Source organism: Kwoniella botswanensis, chromosome 3 (assembly GCF_036426115.1).
Source record: "Kwoniella botswanensis chromosome 3, complete sequence".
Classification (NCBI taxonomy): Eukaryota; Fungi; Basidiomycota; class Tremellomycetes; order Tremellales; family Cryptococcaceae; genus Kwoniella; species Kwoniella botswanensis.
In genome coordinates this window covers 426,097-442,067 of record NC_088601.1, presented here as the reverse complement: position 1 = coordinate 442,067, position 15,971 = coordinate 426,097, and the positions used below count along the sequence as shown (strand labels likewise).

The 15,971-nt window shown below is 43.5% G+C and overlaps 9 protein-coding genes across 9 annotated transcripts; 4 read left to right on the top strand and 5 right to left on the bottom strand.

Annotated features, from left to right (window-relative positions):
• Positions 1-172: 172 nt before the first annotated feature.
• On the top strand, positions 173-3,038 carry L199_008040 (ribosome biogenesis protein ERB1; the record flags this gene model as incomplete). The annotated part of the gene is made up of 5 exons (XM_064893725.1): positions 173-823; positions 910-1,284; positions 1,355-2,291; positions 2,378-2,690; positions 2,774-3,038. The coding sequence occupies 5 exons, from the start codon at positions 173-175 to the stop codon at positions 3,036-3,038; spliced, it is 2,541 nt and encodes an 846-aa protein (XP_064749797.1).
• Positions 3,039-3,162: 124 nt separating this feature from the next.
• On the bottom strand, positions 3,163-4,933 carry L199_008039 (uncharacterized protein; the record flags this gene model as incomplete). Its single annotated transcript, XM_064893724.1, has 10 exons — positions 3,163-3,642; positions 3,722-3,784; positions 3,849-3,902; positions 3,973-3,992; positions 4,048-4,082; positions 4,146-4,227; positions 4,295-4,340; positions 4,423-4,637; positions 4,707-4,815; positions 4,898-4,933. The coding sequence occupies 10 exons, from the start codon at positions 4,931-4,933 to the stop codon at positions 3,163-3,165; spliced, it is 1,140 nt and encodes a 379-aa protein (XP_064749796.1).
• A 384-nt stretch (positions 4,934-5,317) lies between these two features.
• On the top strand, positions 5,318-6,484 carry L199_008038 (uncharacterized protein; the record flags this gene model as incomplete). Its single annotated transcript, XM_064893723.1, has 5 exons — positions 5,318-5,344; positions 5,412-5,467; positions 5,563-5,593; positions 5,668-5,778; positions 5,888-6,484. The coding sequence occupies 5 exons, from the start codon at positions 5,318-5,320 to the stop codon at positions 6,482-6,484; spliced, it is 822 nt and encodes a 273-aa protein (XP_064749795.1).
• A 422-nt stretch (positions 6,485-6,906) lies between these two features.
• L199_008037 (uncharacterized protein) lies at positions 6,907-7,891 on the bottom strand (the record flags this gene model as incomplete). Its single annotated transcript, XM_064893722.1, has 5 exons — positions 6,907-6,992; positions 7,138-7,357; positions 7,414-7,470; positions 7,530-7,572; positions 7,668-7,891. The coding sequence occupies 5 exons, from the start codon at positions 7,889-7,891 to the stop codon at positions 6,907-6,909; spliced, it is 630 nt and encodes a 209-aa protein (XP_064749794.1).
• An 892-nt stretch (positions 7,892-8,783) lies between these two features.
• L199_008036 (uncharacterized protein) lies at positions 8,784-10,501 on the bottom strand (the record flags this gene model as incomplete). The annotated part of the gene is made up of 9 exons (XM_064893721.1): positions 8,784-8,841; positions 8,905-9,011; positions 9,132-9,331; positions 9,406-9,844; positions 9,915-9,928; positions 9,999-10,005; positions 10,078-10,126; positions 10,234-10,305; positions 10,476-10,501. The coding sequence occupies 9 exons, from the start codon at positions 10,499-10,501 to the stop codon at positions 8,784-8,786; spliced, it is 972 nt and encodes a 323-aa protein (XP_064749793.1).
• Positions 10,502-10,939: 438 nt separating this feature from the next.
• On the bottom strand, positions 10,940-12,006 carry L199_008035 (uncharacterized protein; the record flags this gene model as incomplete). Its single annotated transcript, XM_064893720.1, has 8 exons — positions 10,940-10,987; positions 11,069-11,170; positions 11,279-11,297; positions 11,365-11,386; positions 11,456-11,473; positions 11,546-11,630; positions 11,714-11,797; positions 11,968-12,006. The coding sequence occupies 8 exons, from the start codon at positions 12,004-12,006 to the stop codon at positions 10,940-10,942; spliced, it is 417 nt and encodes a 138-aa protein (XP_064749792.1).
• A 303-nt stretch (positions 12,007-12,309) lies between these two features.
• Positions 12,310-13,305, top strand: L199_008034 (Grx4 family monothiol glutaredoxin; the record flags this gene model as incomplete). The annotated part of the gene is made up of 6 exons (XM_064893719.1): positions 12,310-12,342; positions 12,443-12,535; positions 12,696-12,794; positions 12,900-12,976; positions 13,073-13,143; positions 13,217-13,305. 6 exons carry the CDS (start codon positions 12,310-12,312, stop codon positions 13,303-13,305), a joined length of 462 nt encoding a protein of 153 aa, XP_064749791.1.
• A 232-nt stretch (positions 13,306-13,537) lies between these two features.
• L199_008033 (uncharacterized protein) lies at positions 13,538-14,853 on the bottom strand (the record flags this gene model as incomplete). The annotated part of the gene is made up of 3 exons (XM_064893718.1): positions 13,538-14,065; positions 14,246-14,707; positions 14,794-14,853. The coding sequence occupies 3 exons, from the start codon at positions 14,851-14,853 to the stop codon at positions 13,538-13,540; spliced, it is 1,050 nt and encodes a 349-aa protein (XP_064749790.1).
• A 335-nt stretch (positions 14,854-15,188) lies between these two features.
• L199_008032 (uncharacterized protein) lies at positions 15,189-15,817 on the top strand (the record flags this gene model as incomplete). The annotated part of the gene is made up of 5 exons (XM_064893717.1): positions 15,189-15,323; positions 15,405-15,421; positions 15,482-15,569; positions 15,644-15,689; positions 15,750-15,817. 5 exons carry the CDS (start codon positions 15,189-15,191, stop codon positions 15,815-15,817), a joined length of 354 nt encoding a protein of 117 aa, XP_064749789.1.
• Positions 15,818-15,971: the final 154 nt, after the last annotated feature.

Sequence of the window (15,971 nt, the reverse complement as noted above, 5' to 3'; positions counted from 1 at the left end):
TCTTTAGGTTTGAATTTACCGCATTTTATCCCAGTCCCACCAGGGTGGAGGTTTGTTGAATCTTGCCAAAGGTTTTTTGAATTTTGGCGTTCACGTCTAAGAGATATCTGCGTTTACACTTGATACCTATATCACTCTTTCTCAAATATAGCTTTACTGCACTGGACTAGAGATGGCACCTCGGAACGCTACTGCCAGTAGCTCAAGAGCAGCTTCTAGCTCCATATCGAGACCGGTAAAATCCAACGGGAATGCTGGTCCTTCGACTATCAGAACCAAGAAGAGAGCTGTACAAGAAGTATCCGAAGATGAAGATGATGAGGATTTCGGCGCTGCGGGAAGTGGAATAGATATGAGTGATGATGAAGATGCTGAAGAAGAAGAAGATGAGGAAGATGAAGAGGAGTTTCCAGAATTTGATAGTGAGATTGAAGATGATAATGAACAAGATGGAGACGGGGACGATGAAACGGAGGAAGAGGAGGAATTAGACGACGAAGAGAGTGGATCGGAATCAGGATACAATTCATCAGATATTGAAGCTATGTATGGTGAATCCGATGAAGATGACGACCAAGAAGATTATTCTCCACCTACATCACCTTCATCATCGCATAAAGAATTGTCAACAGATGAGAAATTGTCAAAGATGATAGCGAAGAACTCGATCAAACCTGATGATTCGCTAGGTACCGATGCCAAGATCTCAAGGGCGAAGGAAGGTGTGGGTAGATTGGTACCTAGTAAACTCGTTGAGGGGGGGTATAAAAGGGAATATGATGATTATGAAGCTGGTTATGGAAGTGAAAGTTCAACTGAAGATGTAAGTTTCACCTCTCTTTTTATTATGTATCTGTATCTGTCTTCTCATTGCAGGGTATGAGCTGATACTGGCGGTACGGTCGGTAGAACCCAAACACAGTCGGAAACATCCCTATGGAATGGTACGATGATCTACCTCATATAGGGTACGATGTGAATGGTCGAAAGATCTTCAGACCCGCTCAAGGTGATGAGTTGGACAAATTCTTATCCAACACTGAAGATCCTGCTGCATGGACATCAGCCGAAGATAAACTATTACAACAATCTGTTCAATTGACAGACAAAGAATTAGATATTATTAGAAGGTTGGAAAGAGCTGAAAACCCTGATGCCGATTATGATCCGTACCAACCTACGATCGAATGGTTCACTGGTGAAGGTAATGAACGAGTCATGCCTTTGAGTGCTGCTCCAGAGCCTAAGAGGAGATTCGTGCCATCCAAATGGGAACACAAGAAGGTGAGTGCACAATGAGGATCAGCCCAATTCTTGGTACGGTGGAGCATGTAGCTGACATTCTGTGTGATAGATAATGAAAATCGTCAAAGCTATTAGAGAAGGTCGAATCATCCCTAACAAACCTTCAGCAGCTAAACCTACAGTCTATGCCATTTGGTCAGAATCTGATCAATCTAATTTACAACATGCAATGTACATGCCCGCCCCTCAACTACCTCCTCCAAAAACTATCGAATCGTACAACCCACCTGAAGAATACCTATTAACAGAGGAAGAGAAAAAAGAATGGGAAGAAACAGATAAAGAAGATCGAAAGATCGATTTCTTACCTGCCAAATATGATTCTCTTAGATTAGTACCCGGATATAAAAACCTCGTTCAAGAAAGGTTTGAAAGATGTTTAGATCTATACCTTGCGCCCCGTACACGAAAGGTCAAATTGAATATCGATCCTGAAAGTTTGATACCTAAATTACCTGCTCCGAAGGAACTCAAACCATTCCCCATTTCGACTTCAGTCGTTTATAGACATCCCGAAAGTTCAAGAGTAAGATCAGTATCTACTTCACCGGATGGACTATGGGTAGCTACTGGATCTGAAGATGGAGTAGTCAGAGTATGGGATTTAGGTAATGGTAGGGAAGTTTGGAAATGGGATTTGAAAAATGGTGCCATTCAACATTTATCTTTCTCACCTTATAAAGATGAATGTCTTTTGACCGCTCTGGTATCTGGGAAAATAGCTGTTTTATCGCCACTAGCTTTAGTATCTCCCTCAGTAGCTGCCAATACCCTCACACATGCCAATACCGCTTTCGCAAGTAGTGCCGCTACGACCAAGATTGGTGCCGGGAAGGATATCAAGGGTGTAGAATCGATCAAATGGGTTAGACCGAATGAGAATGAAAGAGAACGAGGAGTGTTGGTTTATGTGGAAGTGCCAGGTACACCGAAACAGGTTAGCTGGCATAGGAAAGGTGATTACTTCGCTACGGTCGCGAGTGATGGTGAGTGCAGCTTTCAATTATAGACAATTAGAAGAAGAGAATAAATCTGATGTTGATGATGAATCTCTCTCTCAATTTACTCATAGCCTCCAATAAATCCGTATTGATCCATCAACTATCCAAACACTCCACTCAATCACCATTCAAGAAACTACCAGGCCAAGTCCAAAAAGTGATTTTCCACCCTTCCAAACCACATTTCTTCGTTGCCACTCAACGTTATATACGACAATACGACCTTTCGTCTCAGACGCTTGTCCGAACTTTACAGTCCGGTGTAAAATGGATTTCGTCCTTGGATTTACATCCGCGAGGGGACAATTTGATCATTGGATCGTATGATAAGAAATTGGCTTGGTTCGATTTGGATTTGAGTAATAAACCATATAAGACTTTAAGGTGGGTCCGCGCATTTCAGCGTTGTCTATATATATATATACAAATAGAATGTAAAGCTAACTCAACATATGTGCGACTTACAGATATCACACCAAAGCTTTACGATCTGTAGTCTACCACCCAACTTTACCACTCTTCGCTTCAGCTTCAGATGACGGCACCATTCATATCTTCCATTGTACGATCTACCAAGACCTCATGCAAAATCCCTTAATCGTACCTCTCAAGATCCTGAGAGGTCACAAGATCACCGATGGGATTGGAGTGTTGGACTTAAGTTGGGTAAGTGGGAAACCCTGGTTGGTAAGTAGTGGTGCGGATGGTGAAGTCAGATTATGGTGTTCATAGGTTCATAGTGTACTTCTATAACATTTCTATGCATTTTTGTTATTCGGATATTATTGTTAGAATTTCATATTCACATGTTCAGATTGGCATAATTTGCATAGATGTTAAGATGTTACAATTTATCTCACAACTCCTTCTTAGCTTCCAATACTTCTTCCTTCGTTACTTTCTGATAATCATCACTATTACTACTACTTTCACTCTCCTCTTCTTCTTCCTTTTTCTCACTTGTACTGATACCGATTTTGCCTGTCGATGGATTATTCCCAATCTCCTCTTTGAGCCAATCACCTATTATGCTCCAATATTCAGGTTGGAGGCATGTGTCATTATGACCCCCATTCAACTCTTTCCACTTCAGACTACCTCCCGCTGATGCTCGAAGATGTCTCAAAGCGATCATCTGAGGAGGTTTCACCAAGTCATCGTTCTTGCCTGCGATCATGAGTACCGGTGTGGTAGAGGGGATGAGAGGCATGGTATGATGGGCATCCCAATGTTCGGTCAGTAGGATGGGTAACACGAATTTGGGTAGTTGAGGTAATACTAAGGGTATCAACGAGGGCAGTGAGAGGAAGGTGTTTTCGAGGACTATACCCGATACCTGAGTGATACCACATAGATGTGAGTTTAGCTAAACCTCATTGTGCTGTGATGGATGACTGCTGGGTAAGTATACTCACCAGGTCCCGATATCGACTTCCAGCGTAAAGGCACGATGCACCTCCGAGGGATTGACCGTAAAGCTACGAGATATTGCAACAATATCAGCTGATTGTCTCAGGGTCTCAACCTCGGTAGCTGACTGACCACTATCTTGGTTTCACCTAATATGGGATGCGACTTAATGTAATCCATGGCGGTCTATAGTTAATGTACGATATCAGTAAGAAAAACATCAACGTAGATATAGATAGGATCACCGTCGACCCACTTCAATATCTATACGTATACCTATCGTCACATCTGTTAGCTACATCTGAGTCCGCTCAGCATCCGGACGACTCACCATGCTCTGATGGTCTTCCTTCTGATAACCCATACCTGTTTCATACACTTGGTCAGCTTCGTATTGTATAATGAACGAAAAAAAGAGCTGCAACCCACCCTCGATAGGATAACATGAACACATTACATCCATGTTCGACATTAAATTTCCTTGCTAATGGTACTCGGTGACCCATGTTGCCTGATTACATACAGTTCGTCAGGATGTTCCAATAACACGCCGAAACATCTAAATTAATCAGGCTCACCCGCGTTAGCATGAAAGAAAACCACCGTCGGTCTACTCTTAGCGTACTGCTCATCTCACACAACATATCAGCTGACCGTGTCCGAGTCTTCTGCAAAGGGAACGATTCAGCTGTCACTATTCACTCACCTCGATAGCCTTCTCATCGCCCATCTCCTCTAACCACTTCCCCATCTCCTTCTCGCCCAATTCCATCCTCTGCTTATGGTTTAGACTCCTCAATTGATCAGCGACTACAGGATTCCTTCGCGCAGGTATCACATAAGCTTTGATTTTCACTTTGTCTCGAGTGGTCAGGGTGATATCTTCATAAGGCATTCCCAATTCGGTAGGTCGAGGTACGACTGTTCGTATATGATCAATGTCAGTCCATACGTACTCTCTCAGCCGTGAAAGAGTAGAGATACACTCACGTTTCCTTGAACCCTCAGGAACATAAGAGGGGTATATGAGGTGACGTTGGAAGAACCATAATCCTCCTGCTGCCAATGTCGTAGCTGCTACAGATGCTCCAAAGAGGTACTACAGAGTCCAAGATCATCAGCTGATGTACCGGTGCATCTTAGACTCAAGATGAGATAGCTTGTGTGGTATCCGTACTTACCTTGGCTACAGTGAGCGCTGTTGATGTCGTTATCATCTTGTCTGTTGGTGGCCAGGCAGCAAGCTGGGTTCAAGAGAAGAGTGTATCTGGTAAGACAAGTAACTTATGTTCAGATTCAGAATGATTCGAATAATGCAACAGGCAGCATTCAGCATTGACCTCCTCCGCACAACAGACAAAGGACGGTTGATGACGTCCTACACGTGGGATAGATAGATACATAACATAAAACGCGGAGTCTCCAAAATTCCACCTGTTGGGTGATCACCGTGCCGCAAGGTCGCTACTCATAGGTAGGTAAATGTAACAGCATCTCGAGCTTGCTCAACTCCATGTCACTGCTCTATCATTCTATATCATAGCAAGCTCACCGTCGCCTGTCACGTATTTTTAGATTGATTAGCTGTACCCGACTTCAACATGGCTCCTCCGTTAGTCACCATTTACGTGAGTCAGGATCTTTCACACTTGCTTATCAGCTGAAAGCGGTACTGAGCTTGTGTCTGGCTGATAGGTGACAAGTCTCACGTCTGCCCCGAAAGTGAGGAAGCATATCGACCTATTGAGAAGGTTGGTAATGTCACCATATCTCATCTCTATATTGAAGCCTAGTCTCAGAATGCTACGCGACAGAAGCTGATGAAAGACGCCTTCATGAATAACAGGTCATTGAAAGGTCTTGAAATACCTTACGAAGTGAGTGAACAATCATATCGGTGCCATACATGGATCACTAATAGTTCCGAGCTGAGTTTCTGAGTGTCGTGTAGGAATATGACCTAGTGATGGACGAAGAAGCCAAAAAGAAATGGCAGAGATCCAAACCACCCGGTATGGTCGTAGGTCTACCAGGATATCTCGTAGGTGGAGAATGGGTCGGTGTAAGTACAAACGAACGATCAATTTCTCTATGCTCCTTCACTATAAATACACTCTACCACACCTCATACGGATGGAATGATTGTGCTGATACTCGGTGTGGGGTTATAGACAATGGAAGATTTCGAAGATGCCGTTGAAACTCAAACCCTCGAATCATTCCTCAAGCAAGATCTCGACTTATCTCACCCAGGAGATGTCACTGGAGGTAGTGCAGATGGTGGTCAAGGGGAACTACCAAGTCAGAAATCCATTCAAGAAGTTGAATTGGAGAAATTGATGAGAGAAATGACGAATGAAGATTTAGATAAATTAATGGGTGAATTGGGTGTTGATGAATCTACCACTAAGATCGGATTGATCGATAGCAAATCTCAAGACAAGATTAGTGACTTGAAAGCAAGTGAGAAAGGACTATTGGATGATCTGAAAGATGAGTTGAGTTTGGATAAGAATGAAGATAAGGTTTTGAAAGGTGTTGAAGAGGATGATTTCACTTCGAAGATCGAATCAAAGGAAGAAAATATCAATGCAACCAAGGAAGAGGATAAAGAAATCAATCCACCATCAGATCAAGGTAAAGGTGAAGGGATCAAAGGCATGGTGGAAGAGAATGATATAGTAAAAGAATTGAAGAAAGAGTTGTTAAGCGATAAGAAGGAAGATAAAGATATTAATGATATCATCAATAAAGAAAAGGTCGACTAAACACAAAAGACTATGTTTGATTTCCTTTCGTCTTGGGTCCATGATGTCGGACAACTTGTATATATAGAGTATTGAAAGAGATTACTCTGGATCGGCCAAGTATTTGCGAATGTATCGGATTTGTATAGACTATATAACTCATCGTCATTCTTTGATCCTGATATATGAAGCTGTACATCCCCAATGAAGGTTTGGACATTTCAGATTTTGGTCACGCACAGAAGAAGACAAGGGGTATGGTAGATGCATGGTGTATGGTAATATATAGAGATATGAAGTATGAAATTATGGAGTGATGATATATATAGAAATAATCTTGGAATTAAAAGGCTAATAAAATCAATACTAAGTCACCAAACATGTGTAACTAGACATGCATACTTGACTGAAGCGCTCAATGGATCTTTCGGTGACTGAAACATCTACGTCTTCTTCTCTCGTACGGGCACATTAGTAGGGGCAGGTATGAATCCCAGTATACCCAAGGTAAGAGTGAACAGAGCGGTAGCTACGATAGATCACAGAATACAAAGGTCAGCTTAAGCTCTTGTATTACTTCCGCGTGTCCAGTCCGACTGATGCCAGCATATCAGATGGATTTGGGATACGACATCTCATTATGATTTCCGTCCTAATGAAGGGATAAGACTCACTCCCAGCCATAGACTTCATGACTCCCAACCCTCTTCCACCCTCCATTTGTTCTAGATTCGCATTCCCCACAGCCTTGACAGCATCTACAGCAGACTCCAGTATACTCCTCTTACCGGCTTGAGAGAGAGATACGACAATGGATGTCCAGCCAAGTAAGATCGCGGTGGTTAGGAGAGGTACAATTAGCGAAAGTCGAGCGGAAGATTGCCATTTCGGATACTGCATTTGCGGTCATGTCAGATATGGTATGAGAGCCGAAGTATTGGTCAACTTACATTCGGTATGTATCCTCTGAACCACGGTAAGTACAATACAAGGTAGAGGAAGAGCAACTATCCGATACTCTGTTAGTAGATTGGATGGATTCAGGAGTAAGACGATGAACACTCACGATAGTAGCTCCATGTGACGTTAAGCCAACGATCATTACCTTCCTATCGATCCAGTCCCATCCCATCCATCCCATCAGTCACTTCCTTCCCTCTCTTCCTCTTGCGAAAGGCAAATTCATTTAAGATTACCAACTCACCTGACCCAGCCTCCTTCCTCATCCAATACACCTTTGATATTCCCTATCAAATCAACATACCAACATCCCAATGCACCAAGCAGCACATATTTCCCATGCTTAGTTAAAGCCGACGAATTGATTCGAGCCGGTTTATCCAAGGTCGATACGATAGTTTCGCTAGAATCTGATGGGAGGGAGGGACGACGTCGGGAAGAGGAAGAAGAGGCTGGTGCGCCCGACATGTTGGGTAGACCAGTAGATATCCTATAGCTAGGGAAGGATTGGATGAAGATAAAGCAGAGTGAAGTGATGGTCTAATAGTGGTCGGTATGGATGATTGTGTGGGATATGAGATAGAGGATAGATATGGTACAGAGTATCATTGGGGAGATTGAGATTGAAGTTGAAAAACGAAAACATCAAGGCCCAGCGGTAGAGATGGTTTAATGACGCGGGATCAACGTAATTAATTACCGGTTATACCAAGAACGTGTTTTGCCACTTGACCACTCAACTAAGTATAACAACGAATTTGTTAGAATTCGTTTCTTATCAAATTCAGGGTTTTCATTACAAATGAACCTGCCAATGCACAAACACCTAAGCACACAAAGCATACATACCCTTACAAAAAATCCCTTGGCGCGGATCATTTTACTCAGCAAATCTAGATCTAGATAGAAATATACGACAGCTCGACAAACCTGCAAAAAACATATAATTCATCGTATGAACATGAACTGTTCAAGTTTTCCAGAAATTGTGTATCGGTCTGTGAAGACGCAATACAACGGTAGGATTGTTTTTTGCAATCAGCAATTGCTTCGACTCGGATTTCTCCTCACTGTCAGAAGCTCTAACCCTAGCATAAGGACTGAGAGACTCACTTCTCGGAGGATGGACGCACAGACCTCTTTGGCGGAATGAAAAGGGCGGAGATAACCGATCATGTGGCGCGAAGACCTTTCAAGTCAACTTCCGAGCATTCAAATGGTGACATGACATTGTCGGTTGTACTTGCATCCATATGTACATACGGAACCATTATAATAGTATCATCTTCTACGCATTGTACTTTACCACTGTGCATCAATTCTTATATAACTACTTTTACTAATACCTGATATACACCCCTTAGAAAGCCTTGGGTTGACCTTTCTCCTGGGGAGTACTGAAAATATCGACAGGCCAACTATACAGTAGCATCTCACAACGATCAGTGTTTCTCTCTTTACGCAATCCCCAAGACACTCACCTGGTTCCGTATTCGTAAGGGATGTTCGATCGGACTTGGTTGGCCAACCCAACCTTGTTGATTTCCTCAAAGTCGGCATCGGAAAGTTCAAAGTCTTCAAAGTTGGACTGAGAAAAAAAAACATTCATACACCATCAATCGTCAACATCACAATCCCTTTCCAGATGATATAATGAGAAGGAATTGAGACCAGTATGTAGGAAGAGAAGATCGAAACTCTTACTTACCTTGATTCTCTCAGGAGTGACGGATTTGGGGATAACCACGAAACCCTGTTTAGTGATCCAAGCGATAAGCACCTGAGCGGGTGATTTACCCAATCTCTCTGCGATCTTCTTGATCTCTGGGTGATCGATCACTCGGGGTTTACCAGTGATGTTGTTACCCAATGGCGAGTAGGCGGTGATGATAATTCCCTTTTCTTTGCCTAATAAACAGACCGCATCAGTTGCCATGAATGACATAATCTTTCAAAGTGGTATCAAAGTGGTATCTACTTACAGTACTTGAACAACTCAGGTTGGATTAAACTTGGATGACATTCAATCTGGTTCATAGCTGGAACCACACCAGTAGCGTTGATGATTTTCTCCAGTTGATCAACGGTAAAGTTCGATACTCCAACAGCCTTGGCTTTGGTGGTCTCCTTGTTGATCTTGATGAGAGCTTTCCATGTGTCCACAATGGATGGACCACCTTTCTCCGCAGGTGCATCGAGCTCTACAACACCATTTGAATCTTTGGGGAAGAGGTCTTTACCGGGCTTGAAAGCTACTGGCCAATGGATGAGGTAGACATCGAGGTACGAAGTGCCCAATTGTTTGAGGGTGAGATCCAGATCTGCCTCGACATCTTCCGGTCGGTGAGAGTTGTTCCATAATTTTGATACGAGGACTAACTCTTCTCGAGGGATACCAGAGGCTTTGATACCTGTTGCGACCTAGGGAAAATTCAAGATTAGTATTAGCGAGGACCCGTAAGGTCAAGGATATAAGGAAGATGCAACTCACCTCATCTTGATTCTCTGTATAGGATGAATGTAGCATATAAGCGATCAGCTTTGAAGCGGAGGTGGGGTAATGCAAGATACGTACGGTAGACCTATACGAGTAGACAGACGATGGTCAGCGTGAGAACGGAGAGTTGCCGCGACGCGGAGATGACTGGACTCACCAAAGCACAGTCAATATGTCTGTATCCAACTTTGATAGCTTCTTCGACGCTGTCATGTAGCAGATCAATCGAGTGTCAGCTTGCAATACTTCATGGAGAGAGAATATGTCTCGGACAGCTGTATATGATGAGTCTTCAGGGCAGGCCACCACTCACGCTTTCTCGACTTCACCAGGAGCAGCTTGCCAGGTACCGTATCCTACTTGAGGAATGACGAGTCCGTTGTTGCTGTTTGGGTGGTAGAGGAAGGGGCAATATCAGCGTTGGATCTTGCACTTTATGAGACCACCATGGTGTATGGGAGATGATAGCAGTGATGATCCGAGCATGGTTGGTGCAAAGATGCGCCAAGAATCGTTGCCCAGGATGAGGACAGATTGATTCGCTCTGTAACTTACAGCTTGACAGTTCGACCGAGAGACATTGTTACGATTCTTCTGAGTGTTGCGATCTAACGAGTATGCACAAGAGCGATAAGAGATATACAAGAGAGAATGAGAGGATGGTATGAAGATCAATGAATATATGTATAAGGGAGAGAGAGTACCGGACCGTCTAGTATATGTGACAGGCTAAAGCATGAGTGATATACCCCGCATCGTTCGGTTGTTCGGAGGTTACTCGGATGTTAGTATGACAACACTGATCACGTGATACATGCATGGCAATACAATGGAGTAAATAAGGAGCTCTGGCTATTGTCGTTGTTATTGTTCAGAATGCATTGATGTCACATCTATGTATCGGAGTACTCGTGACCATGTAACCATGTAGAATCTAGACATGAAGGAAGCAGATGTCATGCTATGTTACAACAACGATTCCTGTACATCTACCAAAGCTCTATTCCTCGTGTTCAGTTCTAGTCATGATAATACTTGTTAAACTTCTCGATCAACTCTGGGTCGTGCTACATCCCTCACTCAAAATCAGCTTCTCCTCATCTATATACACGGCCAACCTTGCTTAGACGGAATCCTCTTCGACTTACCCTATATTTCGATTGGAAGCCTGAGAAACCATCTCGCAAGACGAATATCTCCTGTTGTATAGCTGGTTCGGGATGGGCATGAGATCGAGTCTCAGCGTATATCTTTCCAAAGGCAATATGATCAGTTTTCTATCTTATGAAACTCAAAAGGACATGCCTGTTCTGAGAGTAGAGTGAAGACAACGAGGAATGGAGAACATGGATACTTACTCGAGCAGCTTTGGGACCTCTTGAGAGCATGAACACCAACTCATTAATATATGTTCATTCCTCTGATCTTTGCAAATGTGGCTTACCGAGCTTGTGAGAGGGCGCAATCTTTTTCAACATAATGGATGGTGTGAGATCCATGTAATCAAGTAAAGTCATAAGTCATGGAGAACTCACGGAATATCACTTTGGGTACTATCACCAGAACGTTCATCGTGTGAGCTACGAAACGCTGTGAAGTCGGGGAAGACGAAATAAGGCACATACCATTCTGCAATTTCTGTACCAACTCATCGACGGTAGCATGAAACGTATCACTAGGGTAATTCAACGCCGAGACTATATTACCTCCCTGTAATCGGTGTTGACATTGCCGCGATCAGTTCTCCATATGTATGTAAGGGTTGATTGATCAGAGCAGAAGTATGGGCTCACAACAAAATCACTATCTCGCACATCGACTACAGCGAATTCTTTGAGAGCTGAAGCAGGTTTCGATTTGATGATTTCTGCCAATTGCTGTGTGTAGCGAGCAAAGGGGAGAAGTAGATTCAGTTGAGGAGATGGCAGATCGGATGGACATCAGATTGTTATCCAAAGTATAAAGAAGGTGTGAATGGTAAGTATAATATCGGTCAATCATAACCACTGGACGAGATCACTAGAAAGGACTTTAAGAGCGCACATACCTCAGCATTTATGTATCTGTATGGCAAACTAAATGACATCGTGTTCCTCTTCGTCCCTGTATGTATCAGTCTACTCGTCGATCTGTATACTATTCGAGAGCTTGAAGATATCATGCAAAGCATATATGTGGAAGGATGATACGGATACAGACACACCCAATCAGACAAAGTTGAATTCACTGATCGTCATCGAGTGGAGGCTGAGATTTACAACGAGTAGGTTTAACCCGAACCCACACTACTGGAAAAGTTGGGATTTACCACAACCTTCTTTCCGTCATTGACATTAACTACTTGTACATCATCCCTTTTGTGAACATATCTCATACATAGATACGCAAGATGTCATTCGCCAGAACAGGATTAAGGACTCTTGTAAGTACTGTGCATCTACTCGACATCGACCCAACAAATGTCAATGAAGAGAATACTCCTGCTGACTCATCTTGTCCTACTACTTGTTATCGCCGCTTAGCGATCTCTCCCCTCAGCTCAAGTATACCGATCATCGAATATCTTGAATCAGAGGAGATTGATCTCTGATGAAGCTAGGAAGTTGATAGATAATGTGAGTGTCTGTCTTACAATTGATTTCATCGAATAAGAGGCAACCTTGTCAATCCGATCAGCTTTTTCGCATGATCGATTTGTATCAGCTACCAGCCTTAGTCGCAAAGTTGCTCATATGGCTGATTTGTGAATATCACCTGTCTTTTTCAAACATATAGGCAGTCCACTCGAACCCTTTGGTAGTATTCATGAAAGGTACCCCCGAAGCTCCCCAGTGTGGATTTTCGAGAGCTGTCTGTCAGATCTTAGATGTTCAGGTGGGTTAATTCTCATTTACCATGTCCATTCTCAGCTTCCTCTAGTACCAACATCTCTCTCAAAGGGACCGGTCAGAAGCTGATAGTTCTGTATGACGCAAATAGGGCGTACCAAGGGAGAAGATCGTATCGTATAACTGTCTAGAGGACCAAGAACTTAGATCTGCTATCAAAGAGTACAGGTGAGTCCCACCCTCTGCTTATGTCCACAAATATAGTGTTCAATTTGAGCCGACGAGGTGGATTTTTTGTGCTGATAACCTACTTCATGTGAATAGCGAATGGCCAACAATCCCTCAAGTATATATCAAAGGTGAATTCGTTGGTGGATGCGATATCGTACTAGGCAGTAAGTCTCAGCAATTTTCTGGTTATACAATATGAGAAGGGATGAAGCTGATTTATCATTGTTCATCAAACAGTGCACCAAAGTGGTGAACTCGAGAACCTACTTATCAAAGAAGGTTTGGCACCCCCTCTTCCTGAGGCAGAGCCTGCTCCTAAGGCTTAGATCTGTTAGGGTTATGGTATATGATCTTAATGCATCCTTCTTTTTCAAAGTTCTGGTCATCTTGTCGATCCCTGCTCCCCCAGTGGGGACGAAAGTACACATACAGGAGTTGAGATCAGCAACAGTGTCGTATGGAATCACAGCCGAAATTGGCAGCAGCCTCAACGTTTCGTAAGATGGGATGATCATATCATGCTAAACAATGCAAAATCTACAAAATCCAAAACATGTCCTACTTCTTACCATACCCTCCCCATGGGTTAGGCCACTTATCAGTCTTCTTTCTCATCCTAGGCATAGATCTCTTGAAGTACTCCCACCCCAGACTCATCAGTTCACCCCCAGCATCGTAAGGCGAGGGAATCTCAGAGTATCCCGGTCGAGCTGTTGGGTGTCTGACATAGACTGCGGAGCAGGTGAGATACGATGGGAGGATATAAGCTGGAACGAAGATGTGTGGTTGGGCATAAGAAGGCAAGTTGAAATGGCTCAAAGCTGAAGATGAGGATAAAGGTTGATCAGGAAGGGATGTGGTTGTTGGTGTTTGTAATGCGGCGGATGCTTCGGTAGGTGAAGAAGAGTCTGCGTCGCCTGACGATGAGGCTGTAGCGCCTACTTCTTCCGGTGATTCCGATTCGGCAGATACCTCATCTTGGGCAGGGGTGGAAGTCGAGGTTGAAGGAGGTTGTAACATGTGTATGATTTTGGGATCGACTGAGAATAGATCTCCTGGTTCTAACATGACATTCGGATTGCGGACCTGTATGAGGAATACAGAGGATCGTCAGCAAGAACTCTTGAGTTCTTCTGTCGGTCCCCAGTGTGGGTTGTATGCAATCTACACGATCGCTCGTGTGAGATCAAGCCCTCCTTCAAACCCCGATTTTCTCTGCCTCTTCCAAGGAGACATAGTACAATGTGATGAGAGATCCAGACTCACAATTTGTCCATTCAGCTTAACATGCCCCTGAACGACATACCTCCTAGCCTCCCAAACACTCTGCGCAAAACAACTCCTAAAAATCAATACATCCAATCTTCTCTCTACATCCGCGAATAACATTGTCCCAATAGGAGCTTTCGAATTTTTTTCCTTCCTTTTCTGATTTTTGTCATCGGTCGTACGTCCACCTGACCTCTCTCTTCCTTCAACCCATTTATTCACTTCTGAGCTCCCGCCCGAACTCGATTCGTGGATCGCAGGTAGCTTTTCAGGCATATACCATCTTGAGAATTTCGTATATCCTATATGATCCCCATGGTATCCCCTCAACAATCTCTTAGCGGTGAAACGAAGTTGATACGGTGTAGAGTTGGTACGCGTAAAGTCATGGGTTCGTTTTATGGGTGATTCAGAGGATGTACGTTGCCATAGATTGAAGAGGTTCTCAGGAGCCCAACTCTAGGAAAATCACAGCTGTTAATCTGATGTACATTCGTACAAAGTTAAGATGACCGAGGAGAGAAGCAGGCAGAAAATCAACTCACCATACGTGGGATAGCCCGGTTGTAGTTGAACACATTCCTAGCTGCCGGCTTGAGAGGCATGTTGCGTGAGGTAAAGGAGCTGGGTTAGGAATGTATATGATGATTTATCCTGCGAATGCGTGATTTTGGGTCGAATTGTTGAAATTCCAGAGATCAGATGGAGGCAGGTTTCGTTCAAAAACTCGGAAAGAAGGATAATCGGATTAGGCAAACGACATCCAGACTTGCAAGCCTATTTTCCTGCCTGGGCGCACGTGGTACTTCGTCATATCTTCCTTTAGAAGTTGATAGACACCATCCATTTGACCAGATCGATTCACTATAACATCTTTTCATGTCAATACCTACCTGACTATCTATCACTTCACATATCAGATATACAGAACATCACAAACATGGCAATCTCAGATATCTTCCCAGGCGAATCATCAACCCATAAAGGAGCCAATGACATCCCCGCTCCTCGATCGGACGCTTCTGTCAATGCTCCTCCACCAGAACAGCATCGACGAGTAGCCGATTTCGTCAATGTGAGTATACAACACCCGTAGAGTCGATCGATCAACAATGTATTACGAACGTATATCTGACATACCCTGTTTTGTATATAGGAAGCACCAAATGCCAGGTAAGCGCATTGATGATTGTCACCGTCATCGTGCATCAGCTGACATTTGATCTGGATCAGATACACATTCGATTCTAGACGTAATGCCGATGCTGCCGATGCCGAGCTATGCAGGATAACGCTCCAGGGAGGAAAGAGCTGTATCAAGGTGAGCTAAAATGTAGTCCAGATACCTCGGCGGCTTTACAGATTAGCTGATATTCTGGGGATGGATGTGTGTAGCTCGCTTTGGCCAGTGCCTCGCTGTTTAAGAGCATGCAATCACTCGGTAAGCTAATGGATCCGTGATCCTGAGATAAATAACTGACAACGTAATATGACTGTGTAGGCTTCTACTGTGCTTTACCTGCTGAACCTACACGTACGCATATGGAATGTACCCGAATCCCTCGTTAGTCCAACTCAGTCAAGGGAGAGAAGAGAGATCGAAGGGTATGGCCGTGTAGAAGAAGAAGATCATAGCATGTATGCAGAACACATCTCATTTTCATCATTCCAAACATTGTAAGACTGTAACTGGCTTTTCAATCGTTTACCGGCAATGGCGGTG